The sequence below is a fragment of the Sinocyclocheilus rhinocerous genome, unplaced genomic scaffold (genome assembly GCF_001515625.1).
Source record: "Sinocyclocheilus rhinocerous isolate Xijiao unplaced genomic scaffold, SAMN03320098_v1.1 scaffold3460, whole genome shotgun sequence".
Taxonomy (NCBI): domain Eukaryota; kingdom Metazoa; phylum Chordata; class Actinopteri; order Cypriniformes; family Cyprinidae; genus Sinocyclocheilus; species Sinocyclocheilus rhinocerous.
The window spans coordinates 114,980-137,360 of NW_015643581.1; the positions used below are offsets into that span (position 1 = coordinate 114,980).

Here is a 22,381-nt window from a genome sequence, read left to right on the forward strand (position 1 = left end):
CACGCACAGAGGTTTTTTTTTCTTACCATCTTTTGGGGGTTTCTTGCTTTTAGACTAGTCGACTAGTCGGATACAAAACTTTCATTTAAACGACAGTCAAATTAGTTGTCGCACACATCCCTATCAAGTAGTTAGTCCTGTATCTAGAATGCTACCTTCTGCAGAGTTCACTTATTAACCCTGATCCAACAAACTAGTCTGTAAAGGCATAGGGTTTGAGATGAACTTTGCAGGAAGGTAGAGATCCAGGAATAGAATTTAACACCCATGGTCTAGGGCACTGCTTCTTAAACTTGTCCTGGGGACCCCCAACCATCGCACATTTTGTGTGTCTCCCTCATAGGCCACACCCAGATCAAATCTTGCAGACTCTACTAATGAGCTGATGAACTGAATCAGGTGTGTTAAATAAGCAAGACATAGAAAATATGCAGTGGTTGGGGGTCCCCAGGACAGGTTTGAGAAGCACTGGTCTAGGACAAGGGTTTTCAAACCTGTCCTGGAGGCCCCTCAGCACTGCACATTTTCTTTGTCTCCCTTATCTGATACACCCAAATGAGGTCTTGCAGTCTCTACTAATGAGCTGCTAAGTTAAATAAGGAGTGTTAGACGGGAAGACAAAAGATGTGCAGTGCTGGGCGGCTTTTAGGACAGGTTAGAAAACCCCTGCTCTAGAGCATGTTTACACAGAGAAACAATGGAAAAGCTGTGTAGTGGAATGCCAAACCACATTCTGCACAAACAACACCCTAGATGTTTTGATGTAACCAAGATCTGTTTGCATTGTTCTTCTCTATTTCTGCCAGCGACAAATTATCAGTGCCGCATCTAGTGGGCTTAACTGGATAGGTCAGGGTTGGGCAACTCTAGTCCTTGAGACCCACTCTCCTGCAGAGTTTAGCTCCAACCCTAATCAAACACACCTGAACAAGCTTGTCCAGGTGTGTTTGACTAGGGCAGGAGTTTAGTTTTTCAGGACAGTGGACTTCCAGGACTGGTGGTGAATCACCCTACCCTAGCATATTCAGAGAAATAATTTCAGTCAAACACAGAACAAATTCCAAACAATGGTTTATGCCATGGGTATCCAAACTCAGTCCTGGAGGGCCAGTGTCCTGCAGAGTTTTGCTCCAACATTAATTAAACACACCTGAACCAGCTAATCAAGGTCTTAACAGGCATGCTAGAAACATCCAGGCAGGTGTGTTAAGGCAAGTTGGAGCTAAACGCTGCAGGACACAGGCCCTCCAGGACAGAGTTTGTAGACCCCTTGAAGGTCACTGTACGATGACAAAGACTTTCATTGCTCCTTTTACCAAGTGTGTATCAAATGGCCACATTATGTGACACAATTGCCCTCTGCTTTCCAAAGTTCACTCCATGAGGATTGTCACTTCAAATTGGAATGCACCCATAAATTGGAGGCTCGTCCGGGATATGAACACACAACCTCTCACACATAAAATGTGAACCGTCTCCCAGTGTTTCCAACGCTGGATTAACACCAACAGTACGCACACAGTGTGACAGACTATATATGTAATTGACCGCAGAGAAAATCTTTGCAGCATTCCCTTTTTAAACACTAGTTAACTCTTTCCCCCGCCAAACACAGAATTTTCCGTTATTCATGAGACAATGCTTCCCCGCCAAACACGAAATTTTCCGTTATCCATGAGACAGTGCTTCCCTGCCAAACACGGAATTTTCCGGGTTTCCGTGTTTTCACTGATATACGCTAGGGGGTGCCATTATTCATCTCCTGAATGAGTCTTGAATGTGCCGATCAAAAACAGACCAGGAAGACACAGAAATGACGCTGCTTTTCTGATGTTCACTGAAGTTTTCCGTGTCTTTTTCCCATGTCACTTGAAATGTTTCCATTTGAATCATTGTTACCAAAGGCGAGACACGTGAGGAAAAAATAAACGATCAGTTGTGGGACTATATTCTGTCATAAATCGCATACCATTCATTGCTGAACTTTCTACCGTCCGTTACTGGAAATTAAATTAAATTACTGGTTGATATGTCCCGATCTCAATAAAGTTTACACACGCTTTTGGTCCGTGGATTAGATCTTGCTCGGGACGCGCGCTGTCTGTGGAGGTTTGGCCAGGACCGGTTCCAGAATTAAATCAACATATTTTATGTTCCGTCCATTGCCAATCACTGCTATTTCGAGAGTGAATCCTGCATAAATATGTGGATGTCATTCCCGAAACTTTGCAGGGCCTATGTGTCCGAAAAACGAAAGTTTTATACAAATTCTGAATGGATTATATCCTAGAAAGTGCGCAAAGCGCGCTCCCTTTATCACTAAAAGCGTCACTCATCTTCGCTCATCGCGATCTTACAAAGTTCTGTTATAATCAGTGAAGCTCTCTAAACTGCACAATGAATCTCTTATTTACATCGCGTCTGCACTTAGTCATGAGATGATTCACAAGCGTGCAAAACTGCACTTAAAAACTGCGGCGCTTTCAGCGGTGAGTGAATTCTGACAGAATGTTTCTGATTGGCCATTGCGTTCAAAAAATCAACAGATATCTGTGATTGGTTACATTGCTCAACGCTGCAAAAACACGTTTAGGGTATTTAGTGCTTGGCTAAGCGCTCCAATTGCAGCGGGGCCGACATCAGGGATTCCATGACTAACAATTTGGGGGAGCAATTGCCCCCGCCCTAATGTCGCCCATGTACGTATGTAAGCATATACATATGAAAAATAATGCGATCATCAACACTAACCGCAAATAAATGAAAACCGCCTAATGTTACAGAGTGAAATGTCAATCCAGAAAGTGGTAAAGGCCTGTGGAAGCTTTGGGAGTACTGATGGAAGTCTTCTACTGCATCTTTGCTTTGATAATATTACTGAATCCAGATGTAGTATTTGATAAAAATGCGATTTTCTCCACTTTTTGCTCAAAACTTTGCTTTTTTATGAAACCTACCTACATTCAAATGTTTATAAAAAAAAAAAAAAAAAAAATGCTTTAGGCAAGACTAAAACAGTTTGTTTGTTTGAAAATAGAGGGTCTGATCTTTATTTTGATGTACTGCATGTTCAGATATTCATACAACAAAATATTCAGGGGGCCATGACATTTTTTGTGAAAATCAGCAAAAACACTGGCGGTGGCTGGCAACTTTTCAAAAACGTTGGCGGGGAAAGAGTTATCAAGAAAAATATAGTGTTGTTTCCTTAATGCTGTATTAATTTGTCCTTAGGTTTCATTTGTCCACTGGTTTTGCAAATTCTATTTTGCAAATAGTTATAGCCATGTATATGCTTTTCGTTTGTATGAGAATGGTGTCTTTTGGCACAGATGGCTTAGCTTTAACTCCCTGTTTAAATTGTTTATGGCTTTGGACAATGTAATCAGTAGGTCATATACATCTATAAAAACTATATGCAAACAAGAAAACAAACGAGAAAGAAACAGGGAAAAAAAGCTTTTACAACCTCAGTCTCATGAAAAACACTGATAAAGATCTGCACAATGAATGGAGTTACATGAAAGCCAATGAATGGGTTTTAAATTAATAGTCAGGGGAGCATCAGATTGTGTTGACATATGCATGTCAAATGTATTGGTGAGGTTAATTAGGGGCCTGATGTGAATGCAGCTGTCTTTGAGGGCCAGCTGGGATTGAGTCTTTTGTTTCTGTGCTGTGGAAAATGAAGGGATGCTGAAAAGAAAGAGGAAGTGATAGAGTTGAAAAGACGGGAGCTTTCTTTTGGCATGCCGACTATGGATTAGCATTCTTCCGCTGCTTAAGCCACATCTCTCCTGCTCCCACTTATTCATTCTCTCATTTTACTCTTTCTTGTCTGACCGGCCACTTGTCCACAGTGTTCCGGGTTCAAAACAAGCTAAGCTTTATGGACGGCATGTTGTCATGCCACAGTTTGTAAAAACAAGCAAAAATAGCATTTGCACTAATGCATGTACAAAAGAAGCCTATGGGCAAGGCATTTAGGAGACATTTAGAAGCCTAAATGTGAAGCTTCTAATTTTGTTAAAGTGCTTACATTAATTATTTCATACAAAACTGTGTTATTTGAGCTGTAAAGTCTCAGTTATCCTTTTAACAGTAAGACTCTCCTGGGCAGATGAACGTCTGTTGTGTTATAAAGGTCATGGTTTTTCGCTATGTAAAGTCTAGCTAGTTAAGGTACGAGAGGCTGTGCTACAGTACAATCTGTTTTATTTAATCGATTTTATCACAGTTGGCGCAATTCCATTTTAGCATGTACTGTAAAATGTTGAAATTTTGTGATAATATTTGGAAAGTGTGTATTTTAATTAGCTGGTCAGCCAACATGGGTGGCTCATATGATACAATTTAATGATAGCTAAAGTTATGAATTTAAATATTTATTTTGTTTAGTTTTTACTTAAAGTTAGTGCTGTCAAACGATTAATCACGATTAATCACATCCAAAATAAAAGTTTGTTGTATGTGTGTGTACTGTGTATATATATATATATATATATATATATATATATATACAGGGGTGTGATACACACACATACAGTATATATTTTGAAAATATTTACATGTCTATATTTATATTCATATAATTTATATTATATATAAATATATTTAATATATAAACAACATATTTTTCTGAAATGTATACATGCATGTGTGTGTATTTATATAAACATAATAAATATACACAGTACACACACACACTATGTAAACAAAAACTTTTATTTTGGATGTGATTAATCGCGATTAATCGTTTGACACCACTACTTAAAATTCATGAAAATATCTGAAAACTTAAAATGTGCAGTATCAATCTATCAGTCTATCACAGATTTAATGTTTAAGTGTTAAAATGGAATTTATTGCTGTGATCAAAGCTGAATTTTCAGCATCATTACTTCAGTCTTCAGTGTCACATGATCCTTCAGAAATCAGTCTAATATACTAGAAACATTTCCTATTATCAGTGTTGAAAACAGTTGTGCAGCTTCATAATTTTGTGGAAACTGTGACATTTTTTTTCTAGGATTTGATGAACAAAAAGTTCAAGAATAGCATTTATTAGCATATATTGAAATAAATATCAGCAAGTACATTAATTTGTCCTCGCTGAATCTGAGTCTTAATTTTAAAAAAGTAATTTAAATCCAAAATAAGTGCAAATGCGACAAACGGATCAGTTTAACTTAGTTGTTTATTACCCATACTTTTAATCAAAGATTGACAACCATTCAAACACAACCAAACTTATACATTTTTCTCTACCTCATACACCCATTTAGTACTTTGGCCAACTGCTGACATCAAACAAACGCGAATACAAACAAGCACACTCACACACGCTGCACTGCCAACATCAAAATCAAGTTTTACCTTTCTTTTCTCCCAATAAACAAATAAAACGAATAAAATAAATTAAAAAGGCGACTTCCAAAAACCATGCACTAATTATACAAATGCAACAAATAAATATTAACATCTAAATTAAAATACAGAAGCTCTCCCAATTGAAAAGCAAGTACAGCCACAAAATGTGCTGTGAACACGCACTCACACAAACGATACTGATCTAGCACTGCGACCTCATGGTGATCCTATCAGGCCACAGGAAGCACGCAGGTGAGCATTTCTCGTGAGAATAAGAGTGACGTTACATTCATTAGACTGCATTGTTGCACTGTGAGGTGTTGTTATGAGCATGCGGCTTTGCTTCTATCCTCATGGTGAAGTTACGTGACACTGTGGTTTGTTAGATGACCATATGTCATGTTGCATCAGGATTACAGCTATACCAGCTGTTCTTAATGAATTGTGAGTCAAGGAAACACCAGTATTTATGAAATGGTCATGGCCTTTTATAATATAGCACCAGACCGTTTAGCACAGGGGGTGCCCAAACTCTTGTCCTGCAGAGTTTAGCTCCAACTTGCCTCAACACACCTGCCAGGAAGTGTCTAGTATGACTAGAAAGAGCTTGATTAGCTGGTTCAGGTGTGTCTAATTGGGGTTGGAGCTAAACTCTGCAGGACACCGGCCCTCCAGGACCGAGCTTGGGCACCCCTGGTTTAGCACATAACATTTCATTTTTTGTTAATAAGTATAATTAATAATTGCATCCAATTTCTTATTATAGGGACCGTTACATTTTCACTTTTCAGAGTTTTAAAGGTTCTGTCATTTACTCAACCTCATGTCCTTCCAAATCTGTTTGACGTTCTCTTCTGGGGAACATATCATGCAGCAAAGCGATAGTTCACTCAAAAATGAACATTTGCTGTTAATTTACTCACCCTCAGGCCATCCAAGATGTAGGTGACTTTTTTTCTTCAGTTGAACATTAAAGATGTTTAGCTGAAACCGTGCTCCTTGGTGATTCATAAAATGCAAGTCAGTGGCTGCCATCACTTTGAGAGTCAAAAAAGCATATACAGATAACAAAAAATGAAAACTCATGGCTCCTGATAATATATTGAGGTCTCATGAAGTGAAACGATTGGTCTGTGCAAGAAACTGAACATTATCCAGACATACTCACTGTTTGCCTGGAGCTCCGGATTACAGATAACGTTGTAAATAATGTTCAGTTTCTTGCACAGACCAATCGTTTCACTTCATAAGACCTCAATATATCGCCATGAGTATTCATTTTGTGTTGCCTGTATATGCTTTTTGACTCCTAAAGTGACAGTAGCCATTGACTTGCATTTTATGAATCACCAAGGACCACGGTTTCAGCTAAAACTCTTCTTTACTGTTCTACGCAAGAAAAAAGTCACCTACTTCTTGAATGACCTCAGGCTGAGAAAAAAAAACAAAACAGCAAATTTTCACTTTTGGGTGAACTATCCCTTTAAAACTACATTTTCATTGTACGAAACACAGAGAAGTGTGAACATTCTTCATAACATCTACTTTTGTGTTCCACAGAATTTTGAAAGTTAAACAGGTTTGGAACTTGAGGATAAGTAAACGACAAAACTTTACCTCCATTTTAATAATGACGTGTTCTAGATTGATTTCTAACATTACTAATAATGCTGTAACTTGTAAAGCATCTATAAGCATTATGGTCTCAAAAGGATCTTCTGCATTATTATGTTATGTTTGTTAGAAAGACAATTTTGAAGTTAGGTTATTCTGATTTAGGTCAACTTTGTGAACAAACGAGTTTCTATAAAGTAGGCAATTAAGCAAACACGAGTGATGTAGTACACAGGCAAATGACTGGTGAGATCAGCTAAAGCCTTACACTAAAGTGAGTCTGGTTCTATTTCAGTTAAGTGAGTCTTGGCGGCTGAACTCTGAGTCAGAATTGGGGTCCGGGAGGGCATGGTTATCCTGGAGATCGGGTTCAAGATCGGGATCATTCTCGTCATTGCTTTCTGCGCTGTAGTCGACTTCCTCCAGGAACGCTGGCTCATCCTCTTCCAACACGTATGTGGTGGGACTGCAGGAAACACACACACACACGGCTAAGTATATGAGAAGTGAGATCATATCTTCAGACAGAAACAGATAGAACAATTTATTCCCATAAATCACAATCAGTCTACCTCATTTCTATTAACACTACTTTAATACTCAGTCGTGTGAGATTTTTATCTCTTCTGCAAGTGATGTTTGGAAGGCAAAACTTGATGCCTTAATGTTAGGGTGTTACTGTTAATAAGGCGTTCTGGGTAATTGCTAGGTGTTTTTGTTTCAGTCGCATTGTTCTCACACCTTTTGACTAATGACCTTCCATCTGCACTAACCGAGAAATCACACCAGCATTAGTTTTAAATGAACCTAACCTGCCAAATGTAAACATGCCCTAAACTTTGCTCGGATGCGAAGATGTTAAAGGAACACTCCACTATTTTTGAAAATTGGCTCATTTTCCAACTCCCCTAGAGTTAAACAGTTGAGTTTTACCGTTTTCGAATCCATTCAGCCGATCTCCGGGTCTGGCGGTAGGACTTTTAGCTGTAGCTTTGCATAGATCATTGAATATCGGCTGAATGGATTTGAAAACGGTAAAACTCAACTGTTTAACTCTAGGGGAGTTGGAAAATGAGCCTATTTTCAAAAATAGTGGAGTGTTCCTTTAAAAGTGAAATTGGCAGTGCGAATAAGTGCATATTCACATAGGGTCTAAGCAGCAGCATTAGCATAGCATTTTAAACCTTTTTTGTGTGGCATTTTGGCTTTATTGTTATAGGACATATTGCAATATAGACAGACAGGAAGCGAAATGGTGGAGAGAGGAAGATGGGATTGGGAAGGGTCCTCGAGTCGGGACTCGAACTCGGGTCGTCTGAAGTGCAACCGCTTTACATGTCGGAGGGCTCTCCATAAGTATATCGGCCCTGACACACATTAAGGTATTTATAGAAGTCAATGAGCTCAATCATGCTTGAGAAACAATACATGAATGTACTTATGGATCATATTAAGCAATGCTAAGCATAAGAAAATGCAATTTATGTTTAAGCTAGCTTCCCAAGGATGCTAATGGAATTATAATGTTTGCATGTGAGACTGAGTAACTAAACAATGCTATGAATGAGAGTTCATGTTTCGGAACATCTTAAGAGAGAAAATTAATTTATTCATGCAATTAGAATCATTATGTATTTACATTTAATTAGGCTAAGCAATTCTAAGCATGTGCAGTTTTCATGAAGATTGGCTCTACCAACATCAGCAGCTCCTGTGCGGGGAAGCAGTTATATAGCAGCTACTGCACCATCGGGTTAATCCAGCAGTTGTATGTCGATAAGCATCTTCTGTGTCAAGTGTGCATTGATGATCATTATATTCAAGTGAATTACTTCTTTGCAATCAGAATGGATTCTACAATTAGAGCACAATCAGCGGCTTCATAACAACCAGGAAATCCTTGCTGTCTTGAAGCTTTGAAACATACAGTTTGAAAGTACTTTAAAAGCAGTGCATTCATTACTTATACTTCTATTTTACCTAAAATTCATATACTTTTAACTTCTGGATATAGAATTCATGAAAGTCCCTTTTAAGGTAAGTCAGTTCACTCGATGTCCTTATTCACAACACCTACAGGCCACTCCTGTCAACAGGAGACTGGTTTTCCTTGGCTGTAAACAAAACTTGGTTCTTGCGAGACTAGCATATTCTCACCGGAGTTTATGCTAAGCCTTCTTCCTACATCATCCGCAGGAACACCACTCTCTCATGAACATGAGTATGACAGTTAGTGGAAGCTAGAGATTACGGTTTATATAGTTTTAAATATGGCTATTTTTCTTATACAAATGCATGGATTTACTTCAGAAGGCCTTTACTAACCACCTGTGTGGAGCACTTTTTATGATGGATGAATGCACTTTTTTGGGCTTCAAAATCTCGACCCCCATTCACTGCCATTATAAAGCTTGGAAGAGCCAGGACATTTTTTTATAACTCCGATTGTATTTGTCTGAAAGAACAAAGTCATATACACCTACAATTCCTTGAGGGTGAGTAAATCATGGGGTAAATAAAAATTTTTATGGCATGTTGCGTGTTCGGCAACAATTTTTTTTAACCCTAACTAATGCAGTGTGAAGTTTTTTATTTCTTAAACAACCATGTCAGAAGATGTACCCATGTACATATTCCAGGATGTCAATGTCAAGATTCAGTGGGCCCAAATTTGGAGAGATTGGCCAACACAGAGTCCCGAACTTAACCCCATTGAAAGTCTTTGTGATGTGCTGGAGATGACTTTATACTGCCTGCCCAAAAAAGTTGCAGACTCTAATATTTAATTGGACTGTCTTTGTAACCTATTTAACAATCTAAGCGCATGGACTAAAGCGCACAGCGCAGGTGCACGTAGGGTGTGTCCAAATCCACTTTTGCTAGTTTAACAATGGGAAAAACAGTCGGCGCGCCTGGCACATGGTCTAAAAGGGTTGTCCCTATTCTCTTCATGAGTAATGGGTGTGTTTTGGGCATAACGTGCAATAAATCAATCAGAGTCTCATCTCCCATTCCCTTTAAGAGCCAGTTGTGCTCGTGCCATAGCGGATTTGCTATTTACACGGCGGAATTTGCAAGCGCAAAGACAGAACGCATCTCCAGAGAGGAAACGGAGATGCTAGTGCGCGAGCAAATAGGTAGCCTAATTATGATACATGCAATGACTATCCATTATGACACGTAGGCATTTTTATATTTATGTAGCCTACACAATAATAATCTTTTATATTGCAATCCTTTAATTTTTTATATTTGGCATGTTTGTGTGCTGCTGTGCGTCCCTGTGTGTGTAATAAACAGAGTATACGCGCGCTGTGGACCCGCCTATACTAACGCGCTTTTTAAATAACAAAAAAACTACTTGCCATTGACTTTAGACCAGGTTTTAGTTGGTCAATGGCGCAGTCTATTTCAGTTGCCTCAAAATAACAATGCGCCAGCAATGCGTCTGAACACACCTCATTTTCAGACCAGCATGCCCATGGGCGCACAAATGGGCGCAAATGCATTTGCTATTTAAACAACGTGGCGTAGGACGGGAAAATGACAACTGCGTCTCGCTGAAACTAGCAAAAAACACTTGCGTCGCACCTGGCGCCGCATTGCGCTAGTTGTATGATAGGGCCCTTCAGCTTTAATAACATTATGCTTTCATTGTGGCATTGTTTCGACAACGTTATGCAACATCACAACATTTATTTCCATTAAAAGTTGCATACATTTTTGGCCGAGATCTTGTATTGACAAAGGGAGAGTTAAAGTCGACTCCAGACTTTCAGTAGGGTTAAGCTCAGGACTCTGTGTTGGCTAAATCATATGTGAAAATGATTCCTCATGCTCACTGAACCACTATTCCACAGTTTGGGTCCAATGAATCCTGACATTGCCATCCTGAAATATTGACATGAGCACATCTTCCAAACTAGGGCCAGATTTACTAAACACTGCAAATTAGTGTTAGAGCACAATTCCATAAAAGCCCTGATGGGAAGAACACAGACGCAGCCAGATCATTTCCATAATGACCAGCGCAATCTACCAAGAGCAGTGCAAATTTCCACTGGCTTTAAGACATGCTTTTTTGGGGTTTAAATAATGGCGCAAATACCAGTAATTTGACGAGCGCAAACGTTAATAAATCGCATTGGGCGATTCATATTAATACCCTCCTCCCGTAAATTTTGCGTCTGAAAGGGAAACTCCTGAATCCTGACATTGCCATCCTGAAATATTGACATGAGCACATCTTCCAAACTAGGGCCAGATTTACTAAACACTGCAAATTAGTGTTAGAGCACAATTCCATAAAAGCCCTGATGGGAAGAACACAGACGCAGCCAGATCATTTCCATAATGACCAGCGCAATCTACCAAGAGCAGTGCAAATTTTCACTGGCTTTAAGACATGCTTTTTTGAGGTTTAAATAATGGCGTAAATACCAGTAATTTGACGAGCGCAAACGTTAATAAATCGCATTGGGCGATTCATATTAATACCCTCCTCCCGTAAATTTTGCGTCTGAAAGGGAAACTCCTACAAATGCATATTCAATAAGGTCAGGCGCAAAAATAACTGTCTCCACGCCTCTTCAGCGCTAATTCGTCACTGCACGTCTTTAGTAAATCCTGACAGTACTATTTTAACGCCAAAAGACGGTTTTGCACTGACGCAAGCTGCTAATAAATCTTTGTTTGAGAAACAAAAAGCTACACACTGCATCAAGTTAGGGTTAAAAGAGTTGTTGCCAAACATACAACATATTAATCACTGCAATAACGCTGCAATTCTAGAGTCTTCAGTATTTGCTTATTTGAATGCAAATGGCAGGCAGTGTATACAGGCTGTGTATACTATATAAAACTGCAAGTTTAACAGATATTCCCATGATTGTTTGGTATATGGCGGACCAAGTAAACAGAGCTCTATAATATTCTTCCCTTTAGAAATAACTCAGAACCCCCATTCATTGTAAGTCTATGGGATTCCCCATCTCTCCTCAACAAGCTGCACAATTTGAGTCATCATTCATGCCCTTAGCATAAACGCTGCGGGACGAGTTCCGAGCCACAGTTTAATACTGTAGGTTAAAGGGTTGTTCAAATCTCTAACCCTAATTTTGAGCTTTAATAAATGACCGGTCAATACAACAAAACCAATAAACGACTCCTGCAGGTTAGCGGTCGAAAACCTCATGTGGCGGCAGAGGAGGCATTTCTTTGCATGCCTCTCTCTCGGTGTCTCTCTCTCCTAACGCAATAACCTTACTAAGAGTGATGATGGTTTTATGGCTCTCTTGTTAAGCAGTTAAATGGTTTAATGTGTGGTCTGGTGGTTTGGCTGGTTTTAGTGGGTTTTTAATGGTTTTAATGGTGTGAGGGGGAAGCAACTGGATCTGAGCGAGACGGGCAGAGGGGAGGGGGGGCAGACTCAAAGTGGATTAGCGGGCGTTTTGATCAGGTGATTAGATGACTATAATGAGCAGAGTGCTTCTCTCTTCACTCAAGTGCGCTGAGCCCCATGTGACTGACATCTCCTCAAGTGGTGCCGGCCATTAGAAGAGGCCTGCAAGATCGTGTGTGTGTTGTTATCCATTACAGAAATACACAAGCTGGGAGGGGCCGAAGTACGTTCCCAAGAAGCTTCTAGACTATAGAAGCTTCTGACATCATGGCTATTATTGTTCTAAACATTGCGGGCTCCGAGCTGCTTAATGTTGTATTGAGATTCGATATGGCAGCTGTTGTGCCGGTTCATGCGGCAGCCGGATAACAGGACGTCCTGAGCTGGATACGGTCACTGTACTGGTGCGTGAGCGTTTACCTGGTGATGTTGGGGATGCTGCGGGTGTCTATCAGGTCGTTCTCCGTGTCCAGCAGATGGGAGTTGTGGTTGTGGAGCTCTAAGGGGGACGTGAAGCGTCTTAGCCTGAGCAGAGCCAAACAAAACTGAGCACCCATTTCTTCCAGTTCACTTGTACCGATCTGGAGCCCCTGCAAACACACATACACCTGTTACAAGCACTATTTTTGAAGGATTTGTTTGCAAAATGACATCCGAGTTACATTTTAACAGAGGACGTCTGTGATTTCAGACAGCATTGGGGTCTCTGAGTGTATATTGTCTGGATGTGGGACATGATGAATTAAAATAGTTAATTAAAACATATTAAATATTATCATTAGAGGAATTAATTCAATGTATATTCCAGGTCCACTATAAAATACAGTATAATATATACAATTTGTAACTTTTTACATTTTTAACATTTAATTTTTTTTTTACATTTATTTAAAATAAAAAAGACAAATATGGTAACACTTTATTTTAATGACCAATTCTCACTATTAACTAGTTGCTTATTAGCATGCATATTACTAGCATATTATTTATTTATTTATTTATTTGTTTGTTTGTGCCATTTGTTTGTTGATTTCCTCAAAAATAATTTCAACTCGCCAAAACTTGTATTTAATAAAAAGAAAAAAGCAATTAGGATTACAGTGAGGCACTTAGAATGAAGGGGGGAGGGGGAGGGGGTCAATTTCTGGAGGGCTTAAAGGGATAGTTCACCCAAAAATGAAAATTCCGAAGACTGATCGTTTTGTGTCTTTACACATCAATGTATCGTCACGAGCCGCATGGTTTCATTTGGTTTTGTTTGTGTATGTTTTTTTGACTCTCAAAGCCGTGATTCCCATTCACCTCCATTATATGACTGACAGACTGCAACGGTTTGTGTTAAAAATCTTCGTTTGTGTTCTACTGAAGAAACAAAGTCACCTACATCTTGGATGCCCTGGGGGTAAGCAGATGAACATCAAATTTTCATTTTTGGAGGAAAAAAAAAAATATATATATATATATATATATAAAATCTTTTTGGTGAGCATGCGAGAGTTAGGCGAATTGTTAATTTTGTTGTGATAGTATGTCCTTTTAGCAGTGGAGGCACTGGCAGAGAATGAAGAGAGGAGTGATCGATATACATTAAGGTCAGTAAAACTTACATTAATACTGTTAATTTAATAAACAGTTTATAAAAAACAACCCAAAAGACTAAAGAGAAACTAAAAACATAACTTAACCAAAAATAAACAGCCAAAATAAATCATCTTTTTCTGTAGGCAAGAAGCTCTTCACATATAGGACTAATCTGAACTGTCTGTGAAACTAAATACAACAGTCTGTGCACTAATCAGCTGATCTCTGATGCATATTGCACACTAAACTGGAAAATACTTTCTCAATCTGCTGAAATCTATGATTGGCAGGCTGTACACAACTTCCTCAAGTAAAGGCACACAGGTGTTTTTTTATCAGTCTCCTTGGAAGCAAAGCCATGTTTATGATGCACTGGGTTGATTCACTGAAAGCACTAATCACTGGATCTGCCAAAGTTTGTTATTAATCAAATTCAATCTTTGAAAGAATGTAGTTTGTGGTACTTAGTAGCAAGTAAACTAGACACCCACAAGCTGCTTTGTTTTGCGTCTGTGAAGTAAACAGCACTTACTGTATTGCTTTTGGATTCTGATCGCAATAGTTAACAGTTTCTAAAATTTTCTGGTGTTTTCGGTTAAAGCTGCTCACAGAGAATGCTGAGCCGGTATTTAATTGTTTTTTAAAATGTTTTCCCCCCATACCTATTTTTATTATTATTTATTAACTATCATTATAAAACAGATAGTTCCGGTCCTTGATTCTGATTGGTTGAGCCGCGTTCAAAGCTGTTGAAAAATACTCTACAAACATACACCTTTGTTTACTTTGTGTGTTGCTCGGCAACCACTTTGTTGGAACCACAACTGTTTTTGAGGAACTACATTGTTTGGCGGAAGAATAATGTTTTTATTAATATCATTACACTTTATTTGCTCTGTTTTATTTTGTGAAACCTTACTACGTATATGGAATAACCATTTTATAAAAGCAATAAGCCCAGTGAAGCTGTGGTTTACAGTGAATTTATAACAACTAAGGGGCGTTGTTAGAAAACCCCCTTAGCTGTTATAAATTCACTGTAAACCACGGCTTCTTGGGGCTTATTGCTTTATTTAAACCTGCTGCTAAATGACATGTAAAAACAAATGGCAGGCAGCTAGACATGTCAGTCTGGTGGTCTCTTAAAATTGGCAATTTTTTTGGATCAGTCTTTGTCAAAAATTAAACTTAAACTGAAATTAAAATGTTTAAAAGGGAAATAAAGTAAAACGAACATGATTTTTTTCTTCTTCTTTTTTTAGCAGCAACTTGTACAAAAATTAAGGGACAGAAAATGAGAATACAGAAAAGGTTACATGCTGTTTCAGATTCAAACATGTAGTGGCCACATGAGCCAATATTTGATGGCTTCAACACAGGTCTGAACACACTGTTTTAAAACTATAGAATACAAAGCTGCTTATTAGTTTTAATGGGACAATACATTAGCATAGCACTAATCTAGTTATTGTAAATTTTAAGTTTGTCACTGTTATATTCACATACTGGGCAGAAACAAGCTTCAGCCATGTTCCTTGGACTCACAGAGACGCCATTATGTGTCCTGCAGACAGGAGACTGTGAGTCACGGATCGTTCACACATGGCCTATAGCGCCATCTACTGTTCTCCTTCAGTATGAAAACCATCAATATTTAAACATCATTTAGGTAGAGAAACAAGCAGTGGTTATATCACTTTTGATAATAATTTTTGATAATAATGACATCTGTTCAGCTCTTGTGTGTCAGTGGATTCTGTTGGTGTCCAAGAAACAATGAATTAGTCCAATTTTCTTTTCTTTTCTTTTCTTTGTTACAGATATGTGTCAGTGGAAATATAAAACATATGCAGCTATACCGAATGACACTGTCATTAGAATGTAACATTACAAAATGCTTCCTATGTGGAAATGCTTCAGGTTTATGGTAAATATACAGTATAACAGATATAATTTGCCTACTTTTCAAGCTACAGGAATAGCTGATTAAATGCAAAGTAATGTATGCGTTATCAAGACATCATACATCTTTTTAGACATGCAAAATAATCAAGATATTTTGTAAAACTACCTTTATGATCACAAAATGACATCTATGCATTTTGAGCCAGCTTTAGTGAAACCTGAAAGCAATGGTTTACTGGCTACATCAGTAAACAAACTCTAGAGTGATGCTAGAACATGCTTTTTGCTTATGTTATTTCAGAATTTCGACAACTTAACTGTGATTCTAAAATGTAGAAAATAGTCAGTAGGTGTGGTCAAACTTTTTCCATCATTTCTCTGATATTAGGCACACTAAGCTGATTTTGAACAGGCAATGTGTGGAATTATTTCCACTTTATGAAGTCCAGTGATGAAGATGTAGTTGTTTTTACTTGGAGGATTGCAGAAAGTCTTACAGCATTGTTCCAGAACAAACAACTGGTGAAAAGTTCTCATATCATTCTTATTCTCCACCTTTTGATAGGCCGAGTAACCCCACAGCTATACACACTTGTACAGGCTTTTCGCATTACGCATAACCCTGGGTTAAAAATATGTTAACTCAGGCTTAACGCCACTTTTACAACTGGGTTAAACAATGTGAAAAGGGCTCAGCACTGTTTTAAACTGTGGGTTATGAAGCCCAGCGAGTCGTGAATTGTTAACACAAGGTATAGTGTGGCATCTCTGTCTGGATGAACACTCATCTCAGATGGCTGAATTATCACAAACCAAGCTGTTGTTCATTCCAGCCAAGAAACACCCTGCCAAGACCATGCCGTATCATTAGATAACTTAACTGTCTCACCCTCACAGAAAGCCAAGAGTCCTGATGTCACACTGGACAACGTTTATTTGCACCCTGCATATGGTTAAAACTTCTTTATCTGCAGTTGTCTTGGTAACCCGATATTCTTGGTCATTTTCAGCAGACACCAAGATTTTGAAAAACTTCTAAATATTCTAAAATATTACTGATAAAAAAAAGGCTTAAATTTAATTACAAAAAAAACAAACATCCGTCTCTCTTTTTCTGTAAATAGCCCCCCCTCACCTTGTATTTGCCCTGGTCGCAGCCGCACAGCGTGCTCTCCATGGTGTAGCTGCGCTGCACTCCGATCTCTCTCCACACCACCACTCGCGCCGTGGTCTCTTTAGAGCGTTCGACTACAAAACTGCAGCTGGACAGACTGAACGCTGGAGCCATCTGAGACAGCAGCTTAGGCAGAGTCTAAAAAAACATGACGCACAATGAGCTTCTTCAACTTCAAGTGCATTTTAGAAAGCTAAATTACTTGACAAGATCAACACTCGACAGAGAGTATCTCTTTTTTTACATGATTATTCTCTACTATCTCTTTGACCCTTAAAATCAAACAAACTGTTTATCCTGCTGTACTTCTAAAAGAATAATTCACCAAAAACGAAAATTCTGTCATTTACTCATCCTCATGCCATTCCAAAATCTTATGACTGACTATAGTCTGCGAAAATGTATGTGATATTTGAATAATGCTTAAGTTGTTTTTGTCTATATAATGTAACCCAAATATTTTAAGCTCCAAAGTTGGCAAGCTACCTTTATTTCTATAGCGCTTTATACAATACAGATTGTGTCAAAGCAGCTTCGCGGTAATAAACAGGAAAATAGCAGAATCAATTATGGAAACTCAAATATGGAGACAGTTCAGTGTTGATTCAATTAAGATAGGGCTACTTGAAAAATCATTTTAATCGTGATCACAATTTCTGCTTTTGTCGATTTATTAAACATAATAGTCTTTGATATTTGCTTTACATTTGTGACATTTGGTTATTTATTCTGAAAAAGTTTCATTTCAGTTTGGTGTTATCTTGCATTGATAACAAGCCTTCACAAGCTTTCAGGTTGCGTTTGCCTGAATTTAAATCAGAGCTTTTCTCTTAAATTGATACATTTTCTTCCCAGTGGTTTGCATAATATTCCCAACCTGGCTTACTCTACATTACAGAAAAAGCACTGAGGAGCTGAAAACACCGGCAAACATTAAAGTTGGAGTTTAGTCATCACTACTGAGATATTCTGCTCAAATAAAAGTAAAATACAGCCAGTCAGTTTTCTTTTACATGGTCTTTTGTGCTGTTTGCTGCGAGCAGGTATAAAGGTAGCATGAATTCTTTCCAAACTGAAACATTGACCAGATATCTTCTTTTGTGTTAAACACAAGCATTTCCATTCACAAATTTCCATGTTTTGGAAACCAGTTCCTTTAATATGTAAACTTGGGCAGTCATATGTGCAGGATGTGTAGACGAGCCATTTTTGCAGGTTAGTTACCATAATTGATCTGGATCTTTGTATATTGTAAGATGATGTCTACATAATACATGCCAAAAAATGTCAATAAAAGATTTAATAAAAGTGTGCAGCTGTGTTACCCTGTATCCAAGGTCCTCGTGTAGTTCACAGGTGCTGGTGTTGACATTGGTCTGCCACACCGTCTCCTTAATACTACAGCCGTACATGAAAACGTTCTTCTTCCGTGAATGGCCGTGATAGTCGCAGAACACCTAAACACACACCGTTAAGAGACAAACACGCTGCTTGTGTCATTAACTCCATTTAAACTGAGTTCTCTCATGTACAGCGTGATGCTCTCTCACCAGTGGAGTTCTTCCTGTAGCTCTGAGGTACTGCAGGAGACTCTTGGCGTGGTAGATGGTGGGGTGCAGCTCGGCATTGGGGTTCTGCCACTGTCTGTTCAGATCCTCCCCACTCAGAGAACAACGATGACTGCAGAGTAAAAGCGAAGAATATTGGAAATATGTTATTACAGATAAAGTATCTGAAGAATGAAAAATATCAATATTTTTATTATGCAAAACCTAATCACTGCATGATACAGTATGCAGATTACTAAAATTAATTGCACATCAATTTGGGCTCAGAAATTACAAAAAAAGTAGCTTTAAAAAGAAATATTTTGATTCAACATAAAATTTAAGCAACTGCATGCAATGTGACCTGACGCACAGGTATGGGCCAAGGTGGAGTGCTTTAAATGCGTTAATAATTTTGACACACAATTTTTTCTATGATTAACTGCATCACATTAACATGTTAAATTGACACCCCTAGAAATTATATAGAACTAAAATATTAAACATGTTATTTTTAAAAATGGAAAACTTTGGATGGTGCTGCATTCTAATGATGAATGAAAGGGGTAAATACTTAACAAAAAAAAAAAAAAAACGTATTGTCAACATGATCTCTGTCAGTATCTCTATAGAATCTAGTGTTCTATGTTGACATACTTTCCATTAATGACACCATCAGGGTTGAGTATGGGGATGATTTTGAAGATGTAGCTCTCTCGTAGACGTTGGGCTTGGGGACTGCAACTCATGAGATACTCTAGAGTGCCCTTCATCACCCAGCTAGAGTTAGTCTCTCCAGGATGTACTCGCGCAGACAGAAACACCACTGGACGGCTTCCTACAAACACACATTACAGCATAGCTGAGTGTGCCATACCTATTCACAGACAGCTTGCATTCATTATTCAAGAATGCATTGAAGAGTGCTTGAATGAGCGCATGCGCAGGTGCATTCAAGAATGCATCGAAGAGTGATTGAATGAGCGTATGCGCAGATGCATTCAAGAATGCATTGAAGAGCTCTTGAATGAGCGTATGCGCAGGTGCATTCAAGAATGCATCGAAGAGTGATTGAATGAGTGTATGCGTAGGTGCATTCAAAAATGCATGGGAGAGTGCTTGAATGAGCGTATGACCAGGTGCATTCAAGAATGCATTGAAGAGTGCTTGAATGAGCGTATGCGCAGCTGCATTTAAGAATGCATGGAAGAGTGCTTGTGTGAGCGTATGCGCATGGCGTGGTAGATGGTGGGGTGCAGCTCGGCATTGGGGTTCTGCCACTGTCTGTTCAGATCCTCCCCACTCAGAGAACAACGATGACTGCAGAGTAAAAGCGAAGAAGATTGGAAATATGTTATTACAGATAAAGTATCTGAAGAATGAAAAATATCAATATTTTTATTATGCAAAACCTAATCACTGCATGATACAGTATGCAGATTACTAAAATTAATTGCACATCAATTTGGGCTCAGAAATTACAAAAAAAGTAGCTTTAAAAAGAAATATTTTGATTCAACATAAAATTTAAGCAACTGCATGCAATGTGACCTGACGCACAGGTATGGGCCAAGGTGGAGTGCTTTAAATGCGTTAATAATTTTGACACACAATTTTTTCTATGATTAACTGCATCACATTAACATGTTAAATTGACACCCCTAGAAATTATATAGAACTAAAATATTAAACATGTTATTTTTAAAAATGGAAAACTTTGGATGGTGCTGCATTCTAATGATGAATGAAAGGGGTAAATACTTAACAAAAAAAAAAAAAAAACGTATTGTCAACATGATCTCTGTCAGTATCTCTATAGAATCTAGTGTTCTATGTTGACATACTTTCCATTAATGACACCATCAGGGTTGAGTATGGGGATGATTTTGAAGATGTAGCTCTCTCGTAGACGTTGGGCTTGGGGACTGCAACTCATGAGATACTCTAGAGTGCCCTTCATCACCCAGCTAGAGTTAGTCTCTCCAGGATGTACTCGCGCAGACAGAAACACCACTGGACGGCTTCCTACAAACACACATTACAGCATAGCTGAGTGTGCCATACCTATTCACAGACAGCTTGCATTCATTATTCAAGAATGCATTGAAGAGTGCTTGAATGAGCGCATGCGCAGGTGCATTCAAGAATGCATCGAAGAGTGATTGAATGAGCGTATGCGCAGATGCATTCAAGAATGCATTGAAGAGCTCTTGAATGAGCGTATGCGCAGGTGCATTCAAGAATGCATCGAAGAGTGATTGAATGAGTGTATGCGTAGGTGCATTCAAAAATGCATGGGAGAGTGCTTGAATGAGCGTATGACCAGGTGCATTCAAGAATGCATTGAAGAGTGCTTGAATGAGCGTATGCGCAGCTGCATTTAAGAATGCATGGAAGAGTGCTTGTATGAGCGTATGTGCACGTGCATTTAAGAATGCATGGAAGAGTGCTTGTGTGAGCGTATGCGCAGGTGCATTCAAGAATGCATGGAAGAGTGCCTGAATGAGCGTATGTGCAGGTGCATTCAAGAATGCATGGAAGAGTGCTTGTGTGAGCGTATGCGCAGGTGCATTCAAGAATGCATGGAAGAGTGCTTGAATAAGCGTATGAGCAGGTGCATTCAAGAATGCATGTAAAAGCTTGAATGAGCGTATGCGCAGATGCATTCATAAATGCATGGGAGAGTGCTTGAATGAGCGTATGCACAGGCGCATTCAAGAATGCATCAAAGAGTGACTGAATGAGCGTATGTGCAGGTGCATTCAAAAATGCATGGGAGAGTGCTTGAATGAGCGTATGCGCAGGTGCATTCATAAATGCATGGGAGAGTGCTTGAATGAGCGTATGCACAGGTGAATTCAAGAATACATGGAAGATTGCATGAATGAGCGTATGCGCAGGTGCATTCAAGAATACATGGAAGATTGCATGAATGAGCGTATGCGCAGGTGCATTCAAGAATGCATGGAAAAGAGCTTGAATGAGCGTATGCGCAGGTGCATTCAAGAATGCATTGAAGAGTTCTTGAATGAGCGTATGCGCAGATGCATTCAATAATGCATGGAAAAGAGCTTGAATGAGCGTATGTGCAGGTGCATTCAAGAATGCATTGAAGAGTTCTTGAATGAGCGTATGCGCAGATGCATTCAATAATGCATGGAAAAGGGCTTGAATGAGTGTATGCGCAGGTGCATTCAAGAATGCATGGAAAAGAGCTTGAATGAGCGTATGCGCAGGTGCATTCAAGAATGCAATGAGACGAGAAGTGAGAGGTTCATGAGACTGAGTGCATATGAGCGATGCGAGCATGCATGGGTATGCATGTGAGAGTGTTCATGCGAGTAAGTGCATGTGAGTGTGCATGAGGACGTATGTGAGTGCTCCTGAGACTGAATGCATGTGGAAGTGTATGAGGACACATGTGGGAGTTCATGTGAGTGTGCATAAGGATGCATGTGAGAGTGTTAATGAGAGCGAGTGCATGTAATCATGCATAAGGACATGTTATTGTTCATTAAAGAGAGTGCATGAGGACACATTAAAGAATGTTTGTGAGAGTGAGTGCATGTGAGTGTTTATGAAAGTGGATGCATGCAAGAGTGTTCATGGGAGTGAGTGTATACAAGTACGCACGTGGACACATGAAAAAGTGTTAATGAGAGTGAGCATATGAAGATGCATGTACTGTAAGGGTGTTAACGAAAGTGGGTGCATGTGAGCCTGCATGAGGACGCGTGTGAGAGTGTTTATAAGGTGTGTGAGCGTTCAAGTGAGTGTTCATGAAAGCAA

General features: G+C 39.0%; 1 protein-coding gene across 1 annotated transcript in view; it reads right to left on the minus strand.

Moving 5' to 3' along the window:
- Positions 1–6,816: 6,816 nt before the first annotated feature.
- Positions 6,817–22,381, minus strand: part of LOC107757430 (cytosolic carboxypeptidase 1-like) — a 37,712-nt gene continuing 22,147 nt past the window's right edge. Inside the window, exons 21-26 of the mRNA XM_016574902.1 lie at positions 20,437–20,617; positions 18,596–18,725; positions 18,371–18,502; positions 17,007–17,183; positions 12,806–12,975; positions 6,817–7,450 (exon numbers count right to left, since the gene is read on the minus strand). Coding sequence (XP_016430388.1) covers positions 7,276–7,450; positions 12,806–12,975; positions 17,007–17,183; positions 18,371–18,502; positions 18,596–18,725; positions 20,437–20,617 — 965 coding nt within the window. The 3' untranslated portion in view covers positions 6,817–7,275. The remainder of the gene's footprint in view (positions 7,451–12,805; positions 12,976–17,006; positions 17,184–18,370; positions 18,503–18,595; positions 18,726–20,436; positions 20,618–22,381) is intronic.